Below are 22,289 nucleotides of genomic sequence, written 5' to 3' on the forward strand. Positions count from 1 at the left end.
GGTGGGGCCATCAGGAAGCTGCTGCTGTGATCCAGGCAGGGCAGGAAGGCCTGAATTGGGCAGGGCAAGGAGCTCCTTGGTCAGAATCTATCCAGTGGCCAGATGGGTACAACTTATGGATTATCCTGAGACCAACACTGGATGGCTTGCCATGCTGAATCCATTTCAGGTCTCTCAGGATCCCTTCTGAACTAAAGCAGGATACCCATGGCTCACAGGGTAGCACTGACCTCTGGCCACTGACCAGCTTCAGGTTTTAGGACTCCATTTCCCTGAAATAAATAAAATCTTTATTATTTTTTTTTTTAGGTTTTATTTATTTATTCGACAGGATAGAGACAGCCAGCGAGAGAGGGAACACAAGCAGGGGGAGTGGGAGAGGAAGAAGCAGGCTCCTAGCGGAGGAGCCTGATGTGGGGCTCGATCCCAGAACACTGGGATCACACCCTGAGCCAAAGGCAGACACTTAACCGCTGTGCCACCCAGGCACCCCGAAGAGTTGCATGCTCTTCTGACCGAGCCAGCCAGGCACCCCTATCCTACAGTTTTTTGGGTTTTTTAAGAAGATTTTATGTATTTGAAAGAGAAAGCGCACAAGCAGGGGGAGGAGCTGAGAAGGACAGAATCCTCAAATGGATTTGATCCATTTGATCAGTCTCTCGATTGATCATGCTCGATCTCATGACCCTGCTCGATCTCATGACCCTGAGATCATGACCTGAGGTGAAATCAAGAGCTGGACACTTACCCGACTGAGCCACCCAGGAGCCCCAATTCTGCAGATTTTAGACTTACCAAGTCTCCACAATCATGTGAGCCCATCCTTGAAAATCAATCTCTCTATGGTTCTGTGAATATGCTACAGCCACAGGAAAGAATGTACTTTTATGTACTCATATGGAAAGTTCTCCAAGATATATTAAGGACAGTATATACAATGTATAATCATCTGTGTAAACACCAAAAAGTAAAAATTTAAATTTCTATTGCTCATATGTGGGAGGAAAACCCTCTGGAAGGATATTTAAGGAGCTAACAGCAGGGGTTATCTGTTGGAGGAGGGCAGTAGGGAAACCCAGTAAATGGGAGAGAAGGTAGAATCATCTTTTTTATTCCTTTTTACATTCTGATAAATGCACATATTCTTTGACCCAGCAATTCCACACCCATATATTTACTTTACAAATATACTTCCAGACATGCACAATGACATACAAAAATATTCAGATGCAGAATGATTTATATGAGAAAAAGAATGGAACCAACCCAAACACCTACTAGCAGAAAACCAGTTAAAAAAATCACCCATTTGAAGAAACACGGTGCATCTGTTACAAAGAAGAGCCCACTCTGTTTGTGTTTGTTTTCCCCTTTCTCTGTTCAGATGTGGAATGATCTTCAAGTGAAGTAGAAAAAACGCAAGACACGGGATGCCGTGTGTACACTATACCACCACTTGTGTGGGAAGAAAATCAAACGCTATGCCTATATATTTGCAAATACAAGAAATATGTCCGGAAGAACACAGAATAAACTGTAACAGTGGTTACCTGGGGAAAGGAACTAGGTAACTGGGGAATGGGGGTGAGAAGGGATTACTTTACAATGTACCTTTTGAACCACATGCTAGATGGGGGCCTAAAGTCATCAGAACACAAAGCACTCATGCTTTTCATGATGTTTTTAACCCGAGTCTTCCCTGAACTGCTCTTACAAATTCCGCTTTTGGACCACAGCTAATTTCACTGAAGACTCAGGGCCTTCACCAAAACCAGGAAAATAACAGTTGAAGATTAGAGCACTAGCGCTCTGCAAGGCAGATGACTCTTTCATCCATGCAGAGACACAATTGGATTCAGACCTTTTCCTTAGAACCTTTTTTTATTCATCATCTAACCAACAGAGAAGGTCAGCCTGAACCAAAACAAGCTAAAATAGTCTCATTACAACACAACAGGGCACAACCCGAATGAGGACAGAGGTTGGCCTCAGTTCTTTTCAGAGCAGACCAAGCAACATTTATACACAGGTGCCCCATTAAAAACTGATTAGCAATGCACCACCACCACCACAAATGCAGAGTGCGTAGAAAAATCGCTGGGGGCTCCCCATGTGTGTCAGCCATAAATAAGCCCTTGCTTTTTTGAGGGGAGGGTGATCGGTGTGCATCTTGATGGCACCGATCTGTTTACTCTGGAACTTTGATAGGGAGGTAACCACTTACTTCCTCCCGTGAATTTGAGATGCAACAGCCTGTTGGAATATCTAAAAAGTGTCCTGGGAGATAGGTGCTGGAGGTTCCCTCACAAAGAATTCAGAGTAATTGTATAGGGCTCTTTAAGTACTTAATCCTGTTGTTTTCCAGAAACCTTTGCACCTGGGCTCCCAAGAAGCAAGCAGGGCCCTTATCAGCACCCCACAGGCCTGTGGGCAAGGTGCCTCTCAGAGCAGCCACCCATGGAAGAGAAAGGGGCAGGGAAGGGCCAGAAATCAGCTCAAACACTCCATGCTGGCTCTGACTCGCTCCATCTCGTGCAGGAAGCTGTAGAACTGAGGCAAGGTTAATTCTGGGGAGAGAAAATTCAGCTTCAGGTAAATGTTTCCAACTCCACAGAATCATCCAAGAAAATGAATTTCCACCCAGAGATTTTTTTCTCTTTTTCTTTTTTGACTTAGTACATCTAAGCAGCTCTTGATGGGTAATCGACCATAATAAAGAACTGAGAGCCTTGAACATGGAAAGGTTCTCGGCTCCATACAAAAGTGGAGAATTTAAAAATGGCATAACTCCACAGCACAAAGAGATGAAAGGGCATTATTCAGGATGTTCAGCACGACTTTGCGGCAAGAGCTGCTTGCTCTTCAATCTTCGCTGTCCCTTCTCCCTGCGCTTTCCCGTTTTCAAAGAGGCTCTTCAACTGTGGGGTCTCCAACCTGCTGATGGCTTATTATTTATGAGAGGAGAGGCAGTGGAATGGCTACTCCACAGCTCGCGTATGACTTTTTTCTAGAAGAAATGATTTGTGGTGCTTCATGAGCCCACGGACTGAAGAGAACATGGAAAAAGTGAGAAGGCTCAAACAGGAATTCAGACTCACCTATGTACAAATTTTCAGTTTGATTTCCTTTCTTAATCACCAACTTTAACTGATTTAAAAAAATAAAATAAAAATTTAAATTAAAATGATGACAACAGGGCAAAGAAATTCTTGAAATCCTTTCACTTAAACATCAAAGCACCCAGCTTCCGACTTGAGAGTCAAGCAGGTGCAATCTGGATCCACAATCACCAAAACTTCTAACAATTCTTATGATTATAGAACAATCAAGCTTTTAAGAAAATTATCAGGATCCTATTAATCTGACACCCGGGATGTTAGTGACCATATTTTTGGCTGACAACACTGCTCTGAAGTACACAAGGCACTTCAGTGAACATCCACTTAATTGGTCTTTTTAGAAAAATTCAATGTCGATTTAATAATTTTTTAACCAAGTCAAAAATCTATCCATTTTTACAGATCTGGAGACTTACTTGTAAAAAAATACTTCCCACTTTCTCCAGTTCACTGCTCCCAGATGTCACTGTGACACAAAAGAGAAAAGTAGTAAGTGACAGGTTGACAACAGACCTACTCTGAACACCCTGATCTTGCAGGCTGTCCAGCAGAAGCCGTGCAGGGACGAGAACGAGGACAGCAAACGTGCCGTTCAGGAAGTCAACTTATAGAGAACCATGGATAGAAACAGCTGCCAAATGCCAGCGGCAATACAGAGAAGCAGCTGCTGGTCCCAATTGTCTGTGAGGACCGAGGACATATTCTCCCATGGAAACTATCTGAAAGCCTCTGAAACCCCACCCTACAGCCCCCAAATGATCCGGCACTGGCTCTAACTAGTTACCTCCAAATTTCCACTCCATATCTATAAGCTGGTTAATCATCAGAGTCTGTCCTATGGCCCATCGAGCAAGGGTGGGGGCACTCTGCTTCCACTGAAACAAAAGCAAAAAGCTGAAGAAGTCATAAAAATGGGGAAAATGCCCCCTCTTCATTCTGCCCCCCAACACAGCAATGTTTAGGATTTATACAGACAAGGGGAAGAATGCAGAACCAAGGGCTCAGCCTGTATGTATAGATCTGGGAGACAGGGGTAGTAAATAGGCACAGAAGACGATATAAATGTTTTCTTTCATTCCAAGATTTAGTCCCAGGTTGTGACAAAAACTGCATGACAATTAAAGTCAGTCAAATCAGAGGCAAAAAATTAGAGACGCACTGAACAGTGCCGTTTAAACACTGTATGTATGTCATTTGCATGAAAGCCATTAAGCTGGGGAAATAACACAGAATGATTGATGGTTTTTCCTTAGTCGGCATTTCTCATTTGTTTCTTTTCATGAAATAAAAGCAAACAATCTTAATTAACCTTGATTAAGAGGAATTATGATACCTTTTCAGAAAAGTAAGTGGCTTTCTCCTCACTAAGACCTATAAGAGAACAGAAGGAGACTTTAACATAATAAAGAACCACCAGGCCTGTCACCCTGAGCAACCTTGGCAATGACCTACCAAGAGTTATGAAATCAGCCCGAACCTGATCGGCCGTGAGACTCTTCTTCAGGGCACCTGGAAACGGGAGAAATCAGTTAAAAAGGGCTTATCAGTTAATCAATTGGCAGTAAGTATCAATAGACACAACTGATATGACAGAGAGGACAAAGGGGATACACAAACAACGTGGCTACCTCCAGGAAAATGTCAATCCAGCCGTGGAGCAGAGGCACTTAGGAAGCAACTGGAGAATGGGACAGCATGGTTTGTTTCTTGTACAACACAAGTGTTTACCCCTCCAGAAAGTACGAAAGAAGTTAGAGAACAAGAAGGACTTTATGGACTTGGGGCTGGAGGTACCTGATGTGAGGAAAGAGGCCACAGATTTCCTGGAGCCAAGTCGGGGAGCTCAACGTCAGGCTGGGCCTAAGGGCAACAGCCTAGAGCTGCTCTGTGCAATACAGAACCACTGAAGATGTGTGGTTATCTAAATTTCGTTTATCTCCTAGCACTAAATTTTAAATTAACTAAATTAAATAAAATTAAAATTTAAAATTCTGTTCCTCAGTTGCACTATTTCAAGTCCTCAATGGCCACACAGGTCCAGTGGCCACGGCACTGAGCAGTACAGCTCAGAGACCATTTCCATCTATTTAGATAGTTCTGTTGGACAGAGCTGCCATAGAAAATCAGCTTTCGGGAGGTAAACAAAGATGGACTAACGGTTGGCCTCTACAATTCACAAGTCACTTCCAGAGGGGCTGGGCAGAGCTTCCCCTCACAAGCCCGGAGAGCACTCCCCTGTGGGGGCCCGCTTTGTTCTGCTTGCGAGGTCCAATTCCTGAAAACAAAGTGTTGCCAGCAATCTGGGCTTCTCAATGCTTAACTGCGGGCTACAGCCTAGAGTCACAATTTGGCAACCGCTTTAAAATTTTCCACTTCTTAGTCTTCCAGAAGATGACTAATTAAAGAATAAGGAGACATCCACCACCATCCAGGGAAGGCCCTGGAGTAATATCCTAAACCCAACTCCCCACCCTCAGCTCACTCCTGAAAAACAATCCTAAAGGCTGTTCGTCCTCGAAAAATAAATCATGTAAACAAAGGGAGGAAATCTTTTATCGCCAAAATCAGACTGAGCAAGGAAGCCATAGGGAAATAAAAAAGGCAAGACACAAGGAAACCTTGGCCATAAAGGCCCTCCACGACGGCCACTTCCTAGCCAATTCAATTCATTCGTTAACTACCACATGTACAGCTCCTTAGTGTGTCATCTAGCTCAAATCCATTATTTGCTCGATGGTCCCGAAGTAGTCTGAAGTGGGGGTCACTACTGAAACCTTTAATTTACCAGGAAACTAAAGATAGGAAGGATTAAGCTTTTGGGGAGAAAATCTGGCAAAGCCACAGTCAACAACTGCACTGCCAAGAGGTCCCCAACAGAAATGCTCCCGAGAACATGTACGTGCGAAGCTCTTCAGCAACGTTGGTCGTGAAGACAAACGTCAGAGACGGTGCTGGCTTTGGGGCGTCCACACGGCAGCCTGGACACCCAGGTGATTTTGTTAAAACCTGCGTCTGTCAGACCGTGTCTCTGCCCTGCTCAAAACTCTCTAACAGCTCCGTCTTCACTCACAATAAAATCCAGAGCTCTTACAATGCCCTGCAGGAACTGGCTGCCTCGAGAGCCCCTAAGCTCTTCTCTCCCTCACTTACTCAGCTTTTCCTGTAATATGCCGGTCGGGTTCCTACCTCCTGGCATTTGCCCTTGCAATTCTGTCTGCTGGGGACACTCTTTCCCAAATCTGCACGTGGCCTGTTCCCTCACGTCATTCCGGCCTCTCCTTGAATCTCACCTCCAAAAGGATCCCTGGCTACTCTATTTCAAGGGGAGCTGCTCTTCACCGGCACCTTCTACTGCTGTGCTTTTCTGCAATGCATTCCTAACCACCCAACTTCATGGGACATATTGAGTGTTGATTTTTCCACCAGAATATCAGTTTGATGAGAAAAAGGACTTGGTCTGTTTTTGTCCATTGCTGTGTCCCCAGCCATACTTTAAAAATATATTTAGGGGCGCCTGGGTGGCACAGCGGTTAGGCGTCTGCCTTCGGCTCAGGGCGTGATCCCGGCGTTATGGGATCGAGCCCCACATCAGGCTCCTCCGCTATGAGCCTGCTTCTTCCTCTCCCACTCCCCCTGCTTGTGTTCCCTCTCTCGCCGGCTGTCTCTATCTCTGTCAAATACATAAATAAAAAATCTTTAAAAAAATAAAATAAAATAAAATAAAATAAAATAAAATAAAAATATATTTATATCATGCTAGGCTTCAAGCCCTCGGTTAATCAATTAATCTTCCTTTCTTTTTGTTAAGATATAATTGACATATGGGTGCCTGGATGGCTCAGTCGGTTGGGCAGCTGGCTCTCGGTTTCCTCTCAGGTAATAATCTCAGGCCCTCTAGCTCCACTCTCAGTGGGAAGTCCGCTTCAGGCTTTTCGCTCTTCCTCTGCCCCTCCCCCTCCCCCCTCAGCCCTGCCTGCCTGCTCTCTCTCTCAAATAAACAAATCTTAAATAAAAAAAGAGAGAGAGCGCGCTACAACTGACATATAACATTGTGTAAGTTTAAGGTGTACAACCTGTTGGTTTGATACATTTACATACGGCAATATGATAGCTACTATACCATTAGCTAGTATCTCTATCACATCACATAATTATCATTTCCTTTCTGTGGTTAGAACCTTTAAGATTTTTTTTAAGGTTTCTATTTACTTTTATTTGAGAGAAAGAGAGACAGAGACAGAGCAGGAGGAAGAGGCAAAGGGAGAGGGAGAAGCAGACTCTCCGCTGAGCAGGGAGCCCTACCCAGGGCTGCATCCCAAGACCCGAAGATCATGACCTGAGCCAAAGGTAGACGCTTAACCAAATAAGCCACCCAGGCACCCCTAGAACCTTTAAGATCTAAGTTCTTACTGGGGTGCATGGGTGGTTCAGCTGGTTAAGCATCTGCCTTCGGCTCAGGTCATGATCCCAGGGTCCTGGGATCAAGCCCCACACTGAGCCCTGCATCAGTCTCCTGCTTGGTGGGGAGTCTGCCTCTCCCCCTGCTCATGCTCTCTTCTCTCAGGTAAATACATAAAATCTTTAAAAAGATCTAAGCTCTTAGCAGTCTTGAAGTTTATAATACAGTATTGTTGATTATAGCTCTTAACTTCTTTTTCAGCTTTCACCTTTGGTGATTCCTTTCTCCTAAGCACATGACAGGCCTGAAGCTTGGACTCTGTCAGACAGAAAGCAAATTACAAGTCCAGGTCTAGAGTCCCCAGAACATGCCACTTAGGGAAATATGAGAATGTCCTCCTTTAAACACAGATAACCATCTGAGATGGTTTATGAAGTCCTTGAACACCCAATTTCTACCGAATAGTTGCCTTAGGAAACCCTTATTGCCATCAAACACTAAGGGGGACAAGACAGAGGTTTATGTCCAGGGTGAGGGTTTTACTTTTGCCAGGAAACAGTTGGAAAAGCTAATATATTATTCTTTTAGCCAAAAATCCTCATAAGCTTATTCAGTGTAATAAGGGAAGTCCAAGGAACAGAACTAAGCATTGAGTAAACCTCCAGGAGAAGGAAGCAGATGGGAGAGCGGGTAAGGCCTATTCAGTTAGTGACTGCTGACCAATTGAATCCACTTCCCTGAGGCTCATGGAAAGACAGAAATCATAGTCACTGCACGTGCATTTACTGAGGACCTGCTAGGTGCCAGCACTATGCTAGCTGCTGGGAAACATCAATGAGCCACAAAGACAATGTCTGCCCTCATGAGACTTACATTCTATTGGGAAGCAAAAGACCATAACTATAATGAAACAAGTAAGGAAGCCATACAGAGTACGACTAAAAAGTGCCAGAGAGAGAAGTAATAGAGTGGGGTGAGGTAGGGAGTCCTGGGAAACTCAGCTCAACAGATTAAATACCATTTGTGACTACTGTTCAATGCTGATTATTCTGTTTTTGCCCAGCCAGAAAGAACTCCTTTGGGAGAGAAGGAGAGTTATCACCTTTTCTTAAAAAACAATCAGTTACCCACAAGGGCCAGATATCTTGCTAAGTAATAAAATAAAATCAGGCTTAAATAGTAGCCCTACAGCCAAGTTATCTGTAATCCAGGAGTTATCTGTGTCTAGAAGACAATCATAGTATTAGCAGCAGTGCACTGCCACTTACTGAAGTATTTCACATTTAGTATCTTTCTCTATTCTTATGATGATGTGTGAACTCCTATCATAAGCTCTGTTTTCTGAGGACACTGATTCTCAGAGAGGTTCAGTAACTTGGCTCAAGATTTCTAAGCTGTTAAGTAGCCATGGTGACAAGTAAGCACACAAGGGCCATCCAGCAACCAAATGCAACGTGGGGGCCCTCCCTGGATCCTGAAGACAGCAACCAACTACAGACAAACAAAGTGCATGAGACAATGGCGACATCTGAACAGACTGCATATTTTAATTTCAGATACGATAATGGCATTGGGGTTGATAAGGGGGAAAAGGGGCCTTTATCTTTAGAGATAATGACTAGGTATTCAGAAATAAAATGATAGGACCTCTGAGATATGCTTTAAAATAATCCAGTTTGGACAGCAGTGAGAAGTGGGAGGGGTGTAGATGAAGCTATCTGGCTATGGGCTGATAACTACTGAAGCCACGTGTTTTTAAGAATTACATACTAAGTATAAAAGAAAAACATTAAAAAACATAAACAAAAGCCACTGGGCATCATGCCAACCATGGGAGGTACTGGCCCCAGCTCTTCCACTGTAAGATCCTAAGCAAGTCACTTCCCTTCTCTAGGGCGCTGTCTCTTTATCTGTAAGACAAAGATTAGACTAGATCAGCATTTATAAAAAGCTTTTACCTGACCCCCTCCCTGCAAGAAGAAAGAGTAGGAGGGGAAGAAGGAGGGGGAGGAGAAGGAAAAGACGGGTTTCATGGTTAACTGTTTCTCAGATACTGGATAAGCAGGTTTCTTTATTGCGGGACTTTTCAGAGCCTGAGATATGTTAATGAATATGTCTCTCAAGATTCCAAGGCTCGGGGAGTGGGAGAGGACAGTACTTCCTGTTTCTGGCTGATCACAGAAGCCTTTTCTGGATGAAAACACCAATTTGGGGACAACTGACCTGGAGGGTGGTGGCTCCCCTAGCTCTAACAAGCTGTACTTCTACGAAGAGGCCTTAGTGCAAGGCAGGCCCAGGATGCAGGACAAGGAAGAGGGTGAGGACCTGGAGGCCCCTGTATTTCAGATGAGAGTCAGGAAGCCTTGAACACCACACCGAGGTTTACGGACCTCAGCATGGAAGTCAACAGCTGTGAGGTCCAACATGATCCCAGTTGTGCTGCAGGAGTGTACTCCAGGCCAGGCTGGAACCAGGGATGGAAGGGAAGCAGTGGAGATGTTACTGCCACAGTAAGGCAGGAAGGACTAAGAACTTGTTCTGGGCTGAGGAAAAGAAAAAGTGACTTATAAGCTACATCCTCAGATGCTTACTCCTCATAATCTGAGAAGGCACAGGACTGAAACTAACTTGAACTATCAATACATAAAGCTAAAGTTTAGCCAACACCGTCTTAAGTATTTTGTATATATTAACTCATCCATTTCTAATGCCACAACCATACTGCTCTTATTACTCTTTCAGATAAGAAACAGGCTGATTTGACCGAGGTTGAATAGCTATATAGGTAATGTGACTAACACTCAAATCCATATGCACCTGCAAAGCCCACCTCTTGAATGGTATGCTATGAGTTCCTCAGGATTCTCTGCACCTACAGAAAATGATCTGCTATAAACAATGACAATGAATCTTGCCTGAAAAATATATACCCAACATCCCCTGGGAGGGTCACAGGATCTCCCAAGTTCAACTCATGCAGCATGTACTAAGCATCTGCTTTATGTCGTCACTTCTCTTGTAACCTTGGCTCAGGAAAAGAAGTACAAAATCCTCCGGACTTCAAAGAACAAGCTCTCGGTTAAAGCCACAAAATAGACACATGTAAAACAGCATGAACAATAGAAAACTGTAAACGATTACAGTCCAAAATGATAACTGCAGACAAAAAACATCTCTCCGGAGCTGAGAGGAAGGGAGGTCACTGCGGACTGAAGTGGTTTAGGAAGGCTTTCTGAAAGGCAGCCCAGGGGCCAGGGTTCCAGGGTTGGGGAGGACTGAAGGTAGTCTGACAAGATTGAGGTGGGTGGGGAACAGAGCTAAGGAACACGGGGAAAGAAGGGGGGCAGGGATGCCAGAAGACAGAAGTCTCCTGAAAAATCAGTACCCACAACAGCTGTGGGGTAGACAGGTCTCTACCACAGACAAACCCATCCCCACAGGTATAGGCCAGAATGAGAAAGACGACTCCGGCATTACACTCCAGACCCTAGAGAAACGCTCACACTGGGGAGTGCACAACGTCCTGAGGACGTTCACTGCGGCACTGTTTCTAAGAGTGAAAGGTTACCAAGAGACATCCAGTGCATGGCACATTATAGCCCTCGGAAGAAAGAAGTCGACATGGAGAAATCTCCATGACACACCACAAAGGAAAAAATACAAGCTGCAAGTGCACTTTTATAGTTTACTACCATTCATGAAAAACAAAACTACATGAATGCGTATGTGAGTGTCCACCAGTGGACATGAAAATATAAAAGGATATACATCAAAATTAAGCCGCGATAGTGCCTGGAGCCAAGAGGAGCATTAGAGTAGAAGGGATTTTTCACTTCTGACTCTGCACTGTTGTAGGTTTGCAATGAAAATTTAGTCCCGTGTTAAAAAAGACTGAACGTTCTCATCCAGCCTTTGGTTCACATGCCTAATCCACCACTAGGGCAACAGATACAAGAATTACACAAACAGAGGATGAGAAAATTTCAGAGTTGGAAACCTCAGGATATTCTGATTCGAGCCCCCTGATTCGAGAATCTCAGGAGCAAAGGACAGGCAAAGGAAAGGACCCGCACTAAGATATGGGAAGGCACCCAACAGGAACAAACAAATTAAGCCCCAACTTTCAGTGCACCACTGGGCTGAGAGCTTGGGAAGATCAGTCCATTGCCAATTTGTAAAATGTGCAAATGGGAATGCTGTTTTATCTCCTCTCAGCCTGGTCAACACAGATTGACTCTGAGACCCGCCTCGAACGTCACCTCTCTTTATAATAAAATGAACTTTTGACTGAATTGCCAAATTAATTCTAGCAACTCTTTAGACAATGTGCAGTCAAAAATAAACAATTAAGACAACCTGTAGTCCTTCCACCCAGATATAGCCACAGTTAACATTCTTTTTTTTTTCTTTTTTCAAAAATAGGATTGCGGTAGATAGTTGTTTTTTTTTTTTTTTTTTAAGATTTTATTTATTTATTTGACAGAGATAGAGACAGCCAGCGAGAGAGGGAACACAAGCAGGGGGAGTGGGAGAGGAAGAAGCAGGCTCATAGCGGAGGAGCCTGATGTGGGGCTCGATCCCATAACGCCGGGATCACGCCCTGAGCCGAAGGCAGACGCTTAACCGCTGTGCCACCCAGGCGCCCTGCGGTAGATAGTTTTATAAACTATTATTTTTATTGAACAGTATATTGTGAATGATTTTCTGTATCATTACATTTTCCTCATCAGCATCTTTTTAAATTATTACAGAATTTGAAAAATAAGATTAACATTTTACTGAGGTAGGATGTTATGAATATCATTTACATTATCACAATCTTCAAAACAAGCCCCCTCCACATACCAAGAAAAAGCTCAGATTGCCCGGAAAATGTTAGAGAGGGGTTGTTGCTAAGGGTTGGGAGAGATTGGGTATCCGGACAAAGTGACACTACTCAGCAAGTGACAGACCCACATCTACCTAATTCAGGACCATGAATTTTTGACCACCATGATGTTCCCCTGTAAAAACAGACCACAGCGCATGACACTAACCTCTTAAATGCTGGGCAGTTTGTTTCTAATTTTTCTGTACCATCAAAACAGTGCTATGATGGATATCCCTACAGCTAAACCTTTGGGATCACCTCCCTCCTGGCTAGAGACTTTTCCTGATTGCTTGGCAAATTACATCTGAAACCATCTGCAGCGAAAGACCTTTTTTATTTTCAATCCATCGTGGACTGATATTTTTGTAAAGTACAATGAAAAATTTTTTAAAAAGCATACAAAGTATAAGCCCCAAATGGTTAAAATGGTAATTTTTACATTATGTATATTTTACATTAAAAAAAAAAAAAAAAGCCCCTGGGGTGCCTGGCTGGCTCAATCATTAGAACATGCGACTCCTGATTTTGGGGTTATGAGTCTGAGACCCACACTGGGTGTAGAGATTACTTTAAAATAAAATCTTTTATTATTTTTTTAAGATTTTATTTATTTATGGGGCGCCTGGGTGGCTCACTGGTTAAGCATCTGCCTTCGGCTCAGGGCGTGATCCTGGCGTTCTGGGATCGAGCCCCACATCGGACTCCTCTGCTGGGAGCCTACTTCCTCCTCTCCCACTTCCCCTGCTTACGTTCCCTCTCTCACTGGATCTCTCTCTCTGACAAATAAATAAATAAATAAAATCTTTTAAAAATTTATTTAGTTATTTATTTATTTGTCAGAGAGAGAGGGAGAGAGAGGCAGGCAGGCAGAGGGAGAAGCAGGCTCCCTACTGAGCAAGGAGCCTGATGCAGGACTCGATCCCAGGACCCTGGGATCATGACCTGAGCTGAAGGCAGATGTTTAACTGACTGAGCCACCTAGGCATCCCTTCAAAATAAAATCTTAAGAAAAAAAAAAATACAAGCCCCATTTAAAAAATCAGCATATTCAAAAAATTTTTGCCAAATTGATATAAAAGCTTCTAAATGCTTATTCTCAATTTCTGTATTTACTGTGCAGAAGACCAGATAGCAGTTTGGGGACGGAAGCTGGGATGCAGACTGCACTTTGAGCTGTACCTTTATTATATTTTACTGCAGTTGTCTGTGTACCTGGCTTCCAACCCTGGAACTTCGAGTCCCGCCCATGTCTGGTTCTCTACTGAATGCGCTGGCTCAGTGCCCAGAGCAGCCTGCAGACTCTCTGGACTGGAAGAATTCAAGTAACATCTCTGGCCTCAGCTGCTGAGAGAGGCTACTCACCATTTGGAACCAGGAGGAGGCTTTTCACGATGCTTCTGAGAGGGCCAAGACTGATCTGATTGGTGGTGGCAAACTCAGAGAGCTGAGCCAGAAACCTTTCCACCTGCAGAAAGGGAAGAAACCAGGCCTTCACTTGCTTAGCGTCTCAGGGCTGTAGACCCACAGTCAGAACTCTTCTTATCACAAGGTACATTACCTCTTTTGGCTCAGTCAGGAAGTGGAAAATCACTTCTGTCAAGGCCGAGAACTGCTGTGAAGTGAATAACACCGAACATCAGTAACATTCTACTCCTGGGTCAGTGTGCCCACATCCCATCCAACTATAGACCCTTAAAGAGACAACACACAGGTGTTGATACCTGTCTGATCATCTTAAAGTTCATATATTCACAACACCCACTACCCAGTGTCAATATATCAGTACCACGGTATTGTCTGAGAACCTTGTATATTTTATTGGAACACTTGGGAGATACACATGCATACACACATCTCAAGGGTCCAAGTACACACACATACACACACACATACAGGACCTGAAAGGGAGACCACTGGAAGATTAAAAGTAGTTGCTTTTTTTGGTTTGTTTCTATTTCCACATATTTATTATTCAAACATAAGCTAATCCAAATATATGATTTCTTCGTTTTCTGCCCCACACAAATGTTAACATACTATACCAATTTTTTTCTCTACCTTGTCTTTCAAAGCAGTTATTTCTATGTAATGAGATTTTGGGTGATTTTTATTTTCTTCTGTCTATCCATATTTTCTGGGTTTCTTCCCCACAATAAACATCTTATGTATATGACAAAACAATAAAGTTTACACTTCGTCTACTGTCCTAGAACAGTCTCTTATTCTTTTTAAGATTTTATTTTATTAGGGAGGCCTGGGTGGCTCAGTTGGTTAAGTGGTTGCCTTCAGCTCAGGTCAGGATCCCAGGGTTCTGGTATTGAGTCCCACATCCGGCTCCTTGCTCAGCAGGGAGCCTGCTTCTCCCTCTGCCTGCCATTCTCCTGCTTGTGGTCTCTCTGACAAGTGAATAAATAAAATCTTAAAAAAAAAAAAGATTTTATTATTTTAAAAGTTTATATACTTTTTTAAAAGATTTATTAATTTGACAGAGAAAGAGACAGAGGGAGAGCAAGCACAAGCAGGGGGAACAGAAGAGGGAGAAGGCGGCTCCTCCCTGAACAGGGAGCCCGATGTGGGACTCAGATCCCAGGACTCTGAGATCATGACCCGAGCCGAAAGCAGCCTATTAATCGACTGAGCCACCCAGGTGCCCTTCATTTTTTTTTTTAACAATAAAATAAAATGACTCTCCCTGCCCCCCATCTCAGTCTCACTGCCCACAGGTGGTTACTGCTAACACCTTTGTGGCCTTCCCAGAATTGCATTTGAATTTAATTTCCTTTAATACAAATGAGATGATAGTGAACCTACACCCTGCACCTTGCCTTTTTTTCACCCAATTATGTATTAGAGATCCATCTTGTCAGTAGATCTAACTGTACCCAGTTTTTAAAAAGATTTTATTTTTGGGGCGCCTGGGCGGCTCAGGTCACAATCCCAGGGTCCTGGGATCGTGTCCCACATTGGGCTCCTTGCTTGGCAGGAAGACTGCTTCTCCCTCTCCCACTCCCCCTGCTTGTGTTCCCTTTCTTACTGTCAAATAAATAAAATCTTAAAAAAAAAAAAAAGATTTTATTTTTAAGTTATCTCTACACCCAACATGAGGCTTGAACTCCTCCGAGCCAGCCAGACAACCCTCTACCTAATCTTTTAACAACTGCACAGCATTGAACTGTACAGACTTAGTGTAATTTAGCTCCCTAGAGATAATCATTAGCACCCGCATGTCTGCTTTGTTGTTATTCTAAATAATAACTGCAATGAATATCCTCCCATGTATTTCTTTGTGACATGTGTGTCTGTAAAATACATTTTAAAAATGTATCTTAGGTCAAATGATATATACATTTTAAATACTTTTTTTTAAAAAAGATTTTGACAGAGAGAGCACAAGCAGGAGGAATGGCAGGCAGAGGGAGAGGGAGAAGCAGGCTCCCCGCAGAGCAGGAGAAAACAATGTGGGACTTGATCCCAGGACCTCGGGATCATGACATGAGCCAAAGGCAGTTGCTTAACCAACTGAGCCACCCAGGTGCCCTGCGTTTTAAATTCTGAGAAAATGTTGCCAAATTGTCTTGCAATGAAGTTGCATGGATTTGTACTCCTACCTGCCAATGGCACAGAGTGTCTACCTTCTCAAAACTTCATGGATATTCCCTGGAAACATTTTAACCAAGGCTGATCCAGGGGTTGTCTTTCCACAGTACTTATCATATTGGGTATTAGCCTTGCATAACTGCTGATTCTATATAGTAAAAACAAGAAAAGTCAGGGACTAGTTTCAGACGGTGTCCTCAGGAGCACCTGGGTGGCTCAGTTGGTTAAGCGTCTGCCTTGAGCTCAGGTCATGATCCCCAGGTCCTGGGATTGAGCCCCACATTAGGCTCCCTCCACCCTGCTCCTTCTCTATCTCTGTCTCTCTCAAATAAATAAAATCTTTAAAAACCAAAACCAAAAACAGACGGTGTCCTCAGACTATGAGTTTTCCTTTATTTCCCCCTACAACCTGTGGACTGTCAGATCTTTGGTTAACTGTATTTCCTATGTCACCCTGGGACTTTTAAGAAATGGAGCAGCTCAGAAGCCCTCCAGTGGCTTTTCCATTTCCAGGCCTCAGCCTAGCATTCAGGCTCAACCTCCCTGTGAGGCCTCAGCCCCGGCCCCCAATGTCTCCGCTCAAGAGAGGCCTCAACCTAATCTGGTCTGCAGAACATGCTGAGCCCCACCCCCATTCCCATTTTCCAAAACCTCCTTTATCCTTCAACGTCCTGGTGCCCAGACACCATGACCCTCCCAAAAAGAAAGTGACCTACCTACCCAGATTCTTAACTTCTGAGGCTCCCTCTTGGAACCTTGCCTGAGGGCACTTAGAATTTTAAATCTTGATAAGAAACACAGACTCCTCCCCTTAGCAGAGAAGGTTCCTTGTATGCCTTTGCATCGTCACAGAGCTGTAGTTTCTGGAAGTGCACAGTTAAGTATTTGTTGAATATATCTTCCCTGAACACCTTCCCCATTCTTTGCCTTCGTATCTGCACAGCTGTCTATTTCTGGAATGCTCATCTGCTCATCACCATCCATGAAATCAAATCTTAACTATTCTCACCAGTAAATACATGGAAAGATGTTTAAGATCATTCCAGATGAGAAATGCAAATCAGTAAAATAAGGAAATACCACTTTTTAACTTATCAGATCTTCAAAAATAAAAGTTTGATAACACCAGTGCTGGTGAAAGTACCAGGAAACAGACATGCTTGCACTGTTGATGAGAGGATAAACTGGGACAACCTTTCCAGACGGCAATTTGATCTTCGGCAATTTGATCTTCGTATCTAATTTTTAAATACTCCTATCTTTTGACCTAGTAATTCCATTGCAGGAAGATACCCTTAAGATATGTTCCAAAAAGTAAACCCAGACACATTTACACAAAGCAATTCATTGACCACATTATTCATAAAAACAAAAAACTGAAAGCAACTTAAGTGTCTATTAATATAGGGCTGGTTAAATAAATTACGGTAGATCCATTTCAAGGAATATCATATGCAATCCCTTTTGTGTAAAAAAAGATTTTAAAGGACACCCATATATACATACAGGCAGATGTAGACTTTTCTACAAAGATACACAAGAAACTATTTAAATGAGTTTCTACAGACAAGAGAAATAGGTGTATTATTTCAGTTTTATACCTTTAGGGGCACCGGGGTGGCTCAGTTGGTTAAGCATCGGCCTTCAGCTCAGGTCATGACCCCGGGGTCCTGGGATCCAGCCCCACTTCGGTGTCCCTGCTCAGTGGGAGGCCTGTTTCTCCCTCTCCCTCTGCCCCGGGGCTTGTGGTCTCTCTCTCAAAATAAATAAATAAAATCTTAAAAAAAAAAATTTAGACCTTTAAATACTGTTTGAATTTTGTGTTGCTTTCATTTACAGCTAGGTGAGAAGATTGCAGACCATTTGTTTTCTTGTTATATTTTTCTCAACTTCCTCTCTCATAACCATTCTAAAACTTATTTTTTTTAATCCTATTCTCAAAGATGCTCATTACCTAGGAACTGGCCACAGGCATCAGAAAACACATCTAGGTGCACTCAGTACTGTTTGGATCTCTGTTTTCTGACCTGCCCTAGCAGATCACAACTTCCCCAGAATAAGAGGCTGTGTCCATCATGCCTTTGCAAACCTCAGTGGGTTCAGTGGCTATTCAGTGTAGAGTAGGCATTCAGAAAAATACCCACTGAGTGAGCAATAAATGGTTAATGCCCACACTGATACAACGATTCTTTTTGTCCTTGATGCCTAGGCCTCAGACTTCAAAATAAATTCAGCTAATAGAGTGGGTACTTGGAGAAATCTGATCATCCAACAAAAGGCAGGGAAAGGGCTCTGGTAAATTGCTCACAAGGAAAAAGTTTTCTGTGTTAAAAACAAAGGTAAAGGGGCACCTGGCTGGCTCAGTCTGAAGAGCATGTAACTCCTGATACCGGGGTTGTGAGTGTGAGCTCCCCCACCCCACACTGGGTGTAGAGACTACTACTTAAAAAAATAAATAAATAAATAAAATAAAAGTAAAGATCCAGAGTGGGTTGTTTGTTTGGTTTGGTTTTTAAATAGGCTCCCAACGTGGAGCCCAATACAGGCCTAACTCATAACCCTGAGATCAAGACCTGAGCCAAGATCAAGAGTTAGAAGCCCAAACTACTGAGTCACCCAGGTGCCCCTGGTGTGTGTTTTAAAGTTATAATATTGAGGGCAGGGGCACCTGGGTGGCTCAGTTGGTTAAGCATCTGCCTTCAGCTCAGGTCATGATCCCGGGGTCCTGGGATCAAGCCCCACATCCAGCTCCCTGCTCAGCAGGCTCCCTCTCCCTCTGCCTGCCTCTCACCGTACTTGTGCTCTTTCTGCCAAATAAATAAAAATCTTTAAGAAGAAGAAGAAGGAGAAGAAAGAAGAAGAAGAAGAAGAAGAAGAAGAAGAAGAATACTGAGGGCAAGCTCTGATTTTAAAGGATGTGGTTTATGTTTTTTCCATAAATACCAAGTTGGAGGTAACCTTAGGGATCCTATCATCCTGTAGCTTCAAAAAAGTTTTTTAGCAGCAGAATCTTTTTTATCCTCCAAATGGAAATCTTCCAGAAAATCCTGCCACATAAACAAGTGAAAACTAAGCTACCTAGTTAGGGAGATCATCTACAAAGCTCTGGTCTGTATATTTCATTCCCCAGAATCTAAAGTCAAGCATCTCGTCCTGAATTCCTGGCTCCACCACTTCCTGGCTGCCTGATCTTAAACAGGTCAATTTCTTTCCCAGAACCATTTTTCTTATCTGTAAAAAGAGAGTAATAACAGCACCTACCTTTTAGGGGTGCTACACATGAAGCACTGAAAACAGTGCCTGCCACATGGTACATGCTCAATAAATGACAGCTATTTTTGTTTAACTGCTCTGTGGTGATTCAGTTTCCTTAATCTGTGAATTGGGGATAATAACAGTACCTACCTCCTAGGGTGGTTCTAAGGAATCAACTACTTAATAATACACATAAAAGCACTTAGAATTGCTGTATGATAAAGTGGCCACTAGCTACATGTAGCTATTAAACACTTGAAAAAGGATAGTCTAATTTGAGATGTGTGTAAAGTGCACACCAGAATCAGAAAAATTAGTATCAGGGGCGCCTGGGTGGCACAGTGGTTAAGCGTCTGCCTTCGGCTCAGGGCGTGATCCCAGCGTTCTGGGATCGAGCCCCACATCAGGCTCCTCCGCTATGAGCCTGCTTCTTCCTCTCCCACTCCCCCTGCTTGTGTTCCCTCTCTCGCTGGCTGTCTCTATCTCTGTCGAATAAATAAATAAAATCTTTAAAAATAAAAAATAAAGAAAAATTAGTATCAAAAAGTAAAATATCTGATATTTTTATATGGATTACATTTTATATGGATTACAATACTTTCATATAGTGGATTAAAGAAAACATATTTTGTTTCATTTACTTTTTTTTTTTTTTTTAAGATTTTATTTATTCGACAGAGATAGAGAGCGAGAGAGGGAACACAAGCAGGGGGAGTGGGAGAGGAAGAAGCAGGCTCCTAGCAGAGGAGCCTGATGTGGGGCTCGATCCCAGAACGCCGGGATCATGCCCTGAGCCGAAGGCAGACGCTTAACCGCTGTGCCACCCAGGCGCCCCATCATTTTTATTTACTTTTTTAAAAAAAGACTTTTATTTATTAGAGAGCATGAGTGGTGGGGGAGAGAGGCAGAGGGAGAAGCAGACTCTCCACTGAACTGGGTGCCTGATGTGGGGCTCGATACCAGGACCCTGAGATCATGACCTGAGCCAAAGGCAGACGCTCAACTGACTGAGCCACCTAGGCACCCCTTTATTTACTTTACTTTTTATTTTTATTTATTTTTATTTTCTTAAAAGATTTCATCTATTCAAGAGAGTGAGAGAGAGGGCACAAGAGCCCAATGCAGGGCTCAATCCCAGGAACCCGAGATCATGACCAGAGCCAAAGACAGACGCTTGACTGACTGAGCCACCCAGGCACCCTATTTATTTACTTTTCAATGATGTTATTTTCAAGTAATCTCTACACCCAATGTAGGGCTTGAACTCACAATCCCAAAATCAAGAGTCGAACCCAGGGGCCTCTTTTGAATTTTTACATGTGACTACTAGGGGTGCCTGGGTGGCTCAGTCGTTGGACGTCTGCTTTCGGCTCAGGGCATGATCCCAGGGTCCTGGGATCAAGCCCCACATCGGGCTCCCTGCTCCACTGGGAGCCTGCTTCTTCCTCTCCCACTCCCCCTGCTTGTGTTCCCTCTCTCGCTGCTATCTGTCAAATAGATAAATAAAAATCTTAAAAAAAAATGTGACTACCAGAAAATGTAAAATTAGATATTCGGCTTGCAATTTATTTATTCCTGTCGGACAAAAGGGTTTGAGTATGTCTGCATTATAATTTGTGTTACTTTATGAGAAAACAGTTAAGCTGTGGGGGATACTGAGATGGAGGAGAGGGGCCTTACCTCCTGGGAAGTTACAACCCAGTGGGGGAAACAGATGAGCCTTTACAACGGTGGTGAGGAGTGTCATTTTAACCTATTTATTTGGGCTGCCTTGGTGCTTTGAAAAGGGTATCCCAATCAGCACAGGATCAGGAAGTTGGCTCACTGGCATTTACTGCTTGAGCAAGCAAAAAACAGCTGTGCCAGCTCCACTACTACCAAGTGTGTTTGTTTGGGGGGGGGGGGTCCTCCACAGTGAAGGCTTCTTTCTTTGAGGACTACCAGATACTCCCCTTCATTGGGGGGTAGGGCTGTGGCCCTGGCCTCAGGCCCCCACAGTCCCATCCTGGCCTGGCCATTACTATGTGACTGCGGATTACCTGCCCCCCACTCCACGCTTCCCCCACCCCAGGCCCTCGCTGGATGCCCAGACCCCCCCTCAGACTCCTCCATTGGTCTCCCTACTGAACATCTCAGTCCGTCCCTGGCCCACCAAATTCCACAGCTTCCCAAACTCCCACTATTACCTCAGTTCCCCAAACTGCCTTCAGCCTTATCGAGACTCCCCTCGGTTCCTCTGCTAAGACCCCACAAATTCTCGTTCTCAAGACTCCTGCAAGTCCCACCTCTGAGTCCCCACACGCCCCTCCCCGAGACCCCTCAGCTTGCCCCGTAGGCTTCTTGAGCTCCCTCGGCCCCCCAAACTCGCCTCAGATCCCGGATTCCCCTCAGCCTGTCCCCCAATCTCCCCATCGCCATACCGCACACCAGACGCCCCTCTGCCTAGTCCCTCCCACTCCCCTCGCCCCCAGGTTGCCCTCGGCCCACAGCCCTCCCCTCCCTCAGCCCTCGGGACCCACACTGGCCCGCGCCCCGGCCGCCCGGCCCACCTGCGCGCCCAGCTGGTTCAGCTGCTGCATGTCGCCGCCCACGGCCTCGGGCACGGGGTCCTGCGTGCAGTGCAGCCGGCCCATGGCGTCCGCTCGGCCCCGCAGGACCCGCCGCCTCCCAGCTTCCTCCCTCGCCGCCGCCCGCCTCGCCGCGCTTCCGCAGCCGCACTTTCGCCACGGCCGCCGCCGCCGCGCTCCTCCCCCGGCCGGCCCTGGGGCGGGGCGTCCTCGCGGAGCCGCGGACACGCGCGGGCCCCGGGGGCGGGGCGGCCTCGCGGACACGCGCTGTGGGGCACGCGCGGACCGCGGGGCGAGGCGCAGTCGCAGCGCCACAGACGTGCGCGCCGCTGCGACCACCGGAGAGCCCTGAGGAGTCGAGCTGCCAGACGTGGGATTCCCTAGGGGACCTCCGTCTGGGTGACCCCACAACACAGAGCTTGGCCTCCCTGAGCCTCTGTTTCACTCTCTTTGAAATGAACCCAGGGATGGCTGCTTAACTG

The 22,289-nt window shown here is 44.7% G+C and overlaps 1 protein-coding gene across 5 annotated transcripts; it reads right to left on the minus strand.

The window, feature by feature from the left end:
- Positions 1-1,095: 1,095 nt before the first annotated feature.
- COMMD7 (COMM domain containing 7) lies at positions 1,096-21,963 on the minus strand. 5 transcript variants are annotated; one of them, XM_040638161.1, is made up of 9 exons: positions 21,790-21,962; positions 13,947-13,997; positions 13,751-13,853; positions 4,572-4,628; positions 4,453-4,490; positions 3,904-3,994; positions 3,536-3,585; positions 3,099-3,147; positions 1,096-2,567 (listed from the first exon to the last, which is right to left on the minus strand). In XM_040638161.1, exons 1-9 carry the CDS (start codon positions 21,871-21,873, stop codon positions 2,491-2,493), a joined length of 600 nt encoding a protein of 199 aa, XP_040494095.1. In that variant the 5' UTR covers positions 21,874-21,962; the 3' UTR covers positions 1,096-2,490. The 5 variants fall into 5 exon arrangements, with proteins under 5 accessions (XP_040494095.1, XP_040494094.1, XP_040494093.1 ...); XM_040638160.1 differs by having other exon boundaries at positions 13,947-14,000; positions 21,790-21,961; XM_040638162.1 differs by lacking the exon at positions 1,096-2,567 and adding an exon at positions 2,579-3,007 and having other exon boundaries at positions 13,947-14,000.
- Between the last annotated feature and the right edge of the window lie 326 nt (positions 21,964-22,289).

This window comes from Ursus maritimus, unplaced genomic scaffold, assembly GCF_017311325.1.
Source record: "Ursus maritimus isolate PB19 unplaced genomic scaffold, ASM1731132v1 scaffold_22, whole genome shotgun sequence".
NCBI classification, from domain to species: domain Eukaryota; kingdom Metazoa; phylum Chordata; class Mammalia; order Carnivora; family Ursidae; genus Ursus; species Ursus maritimus.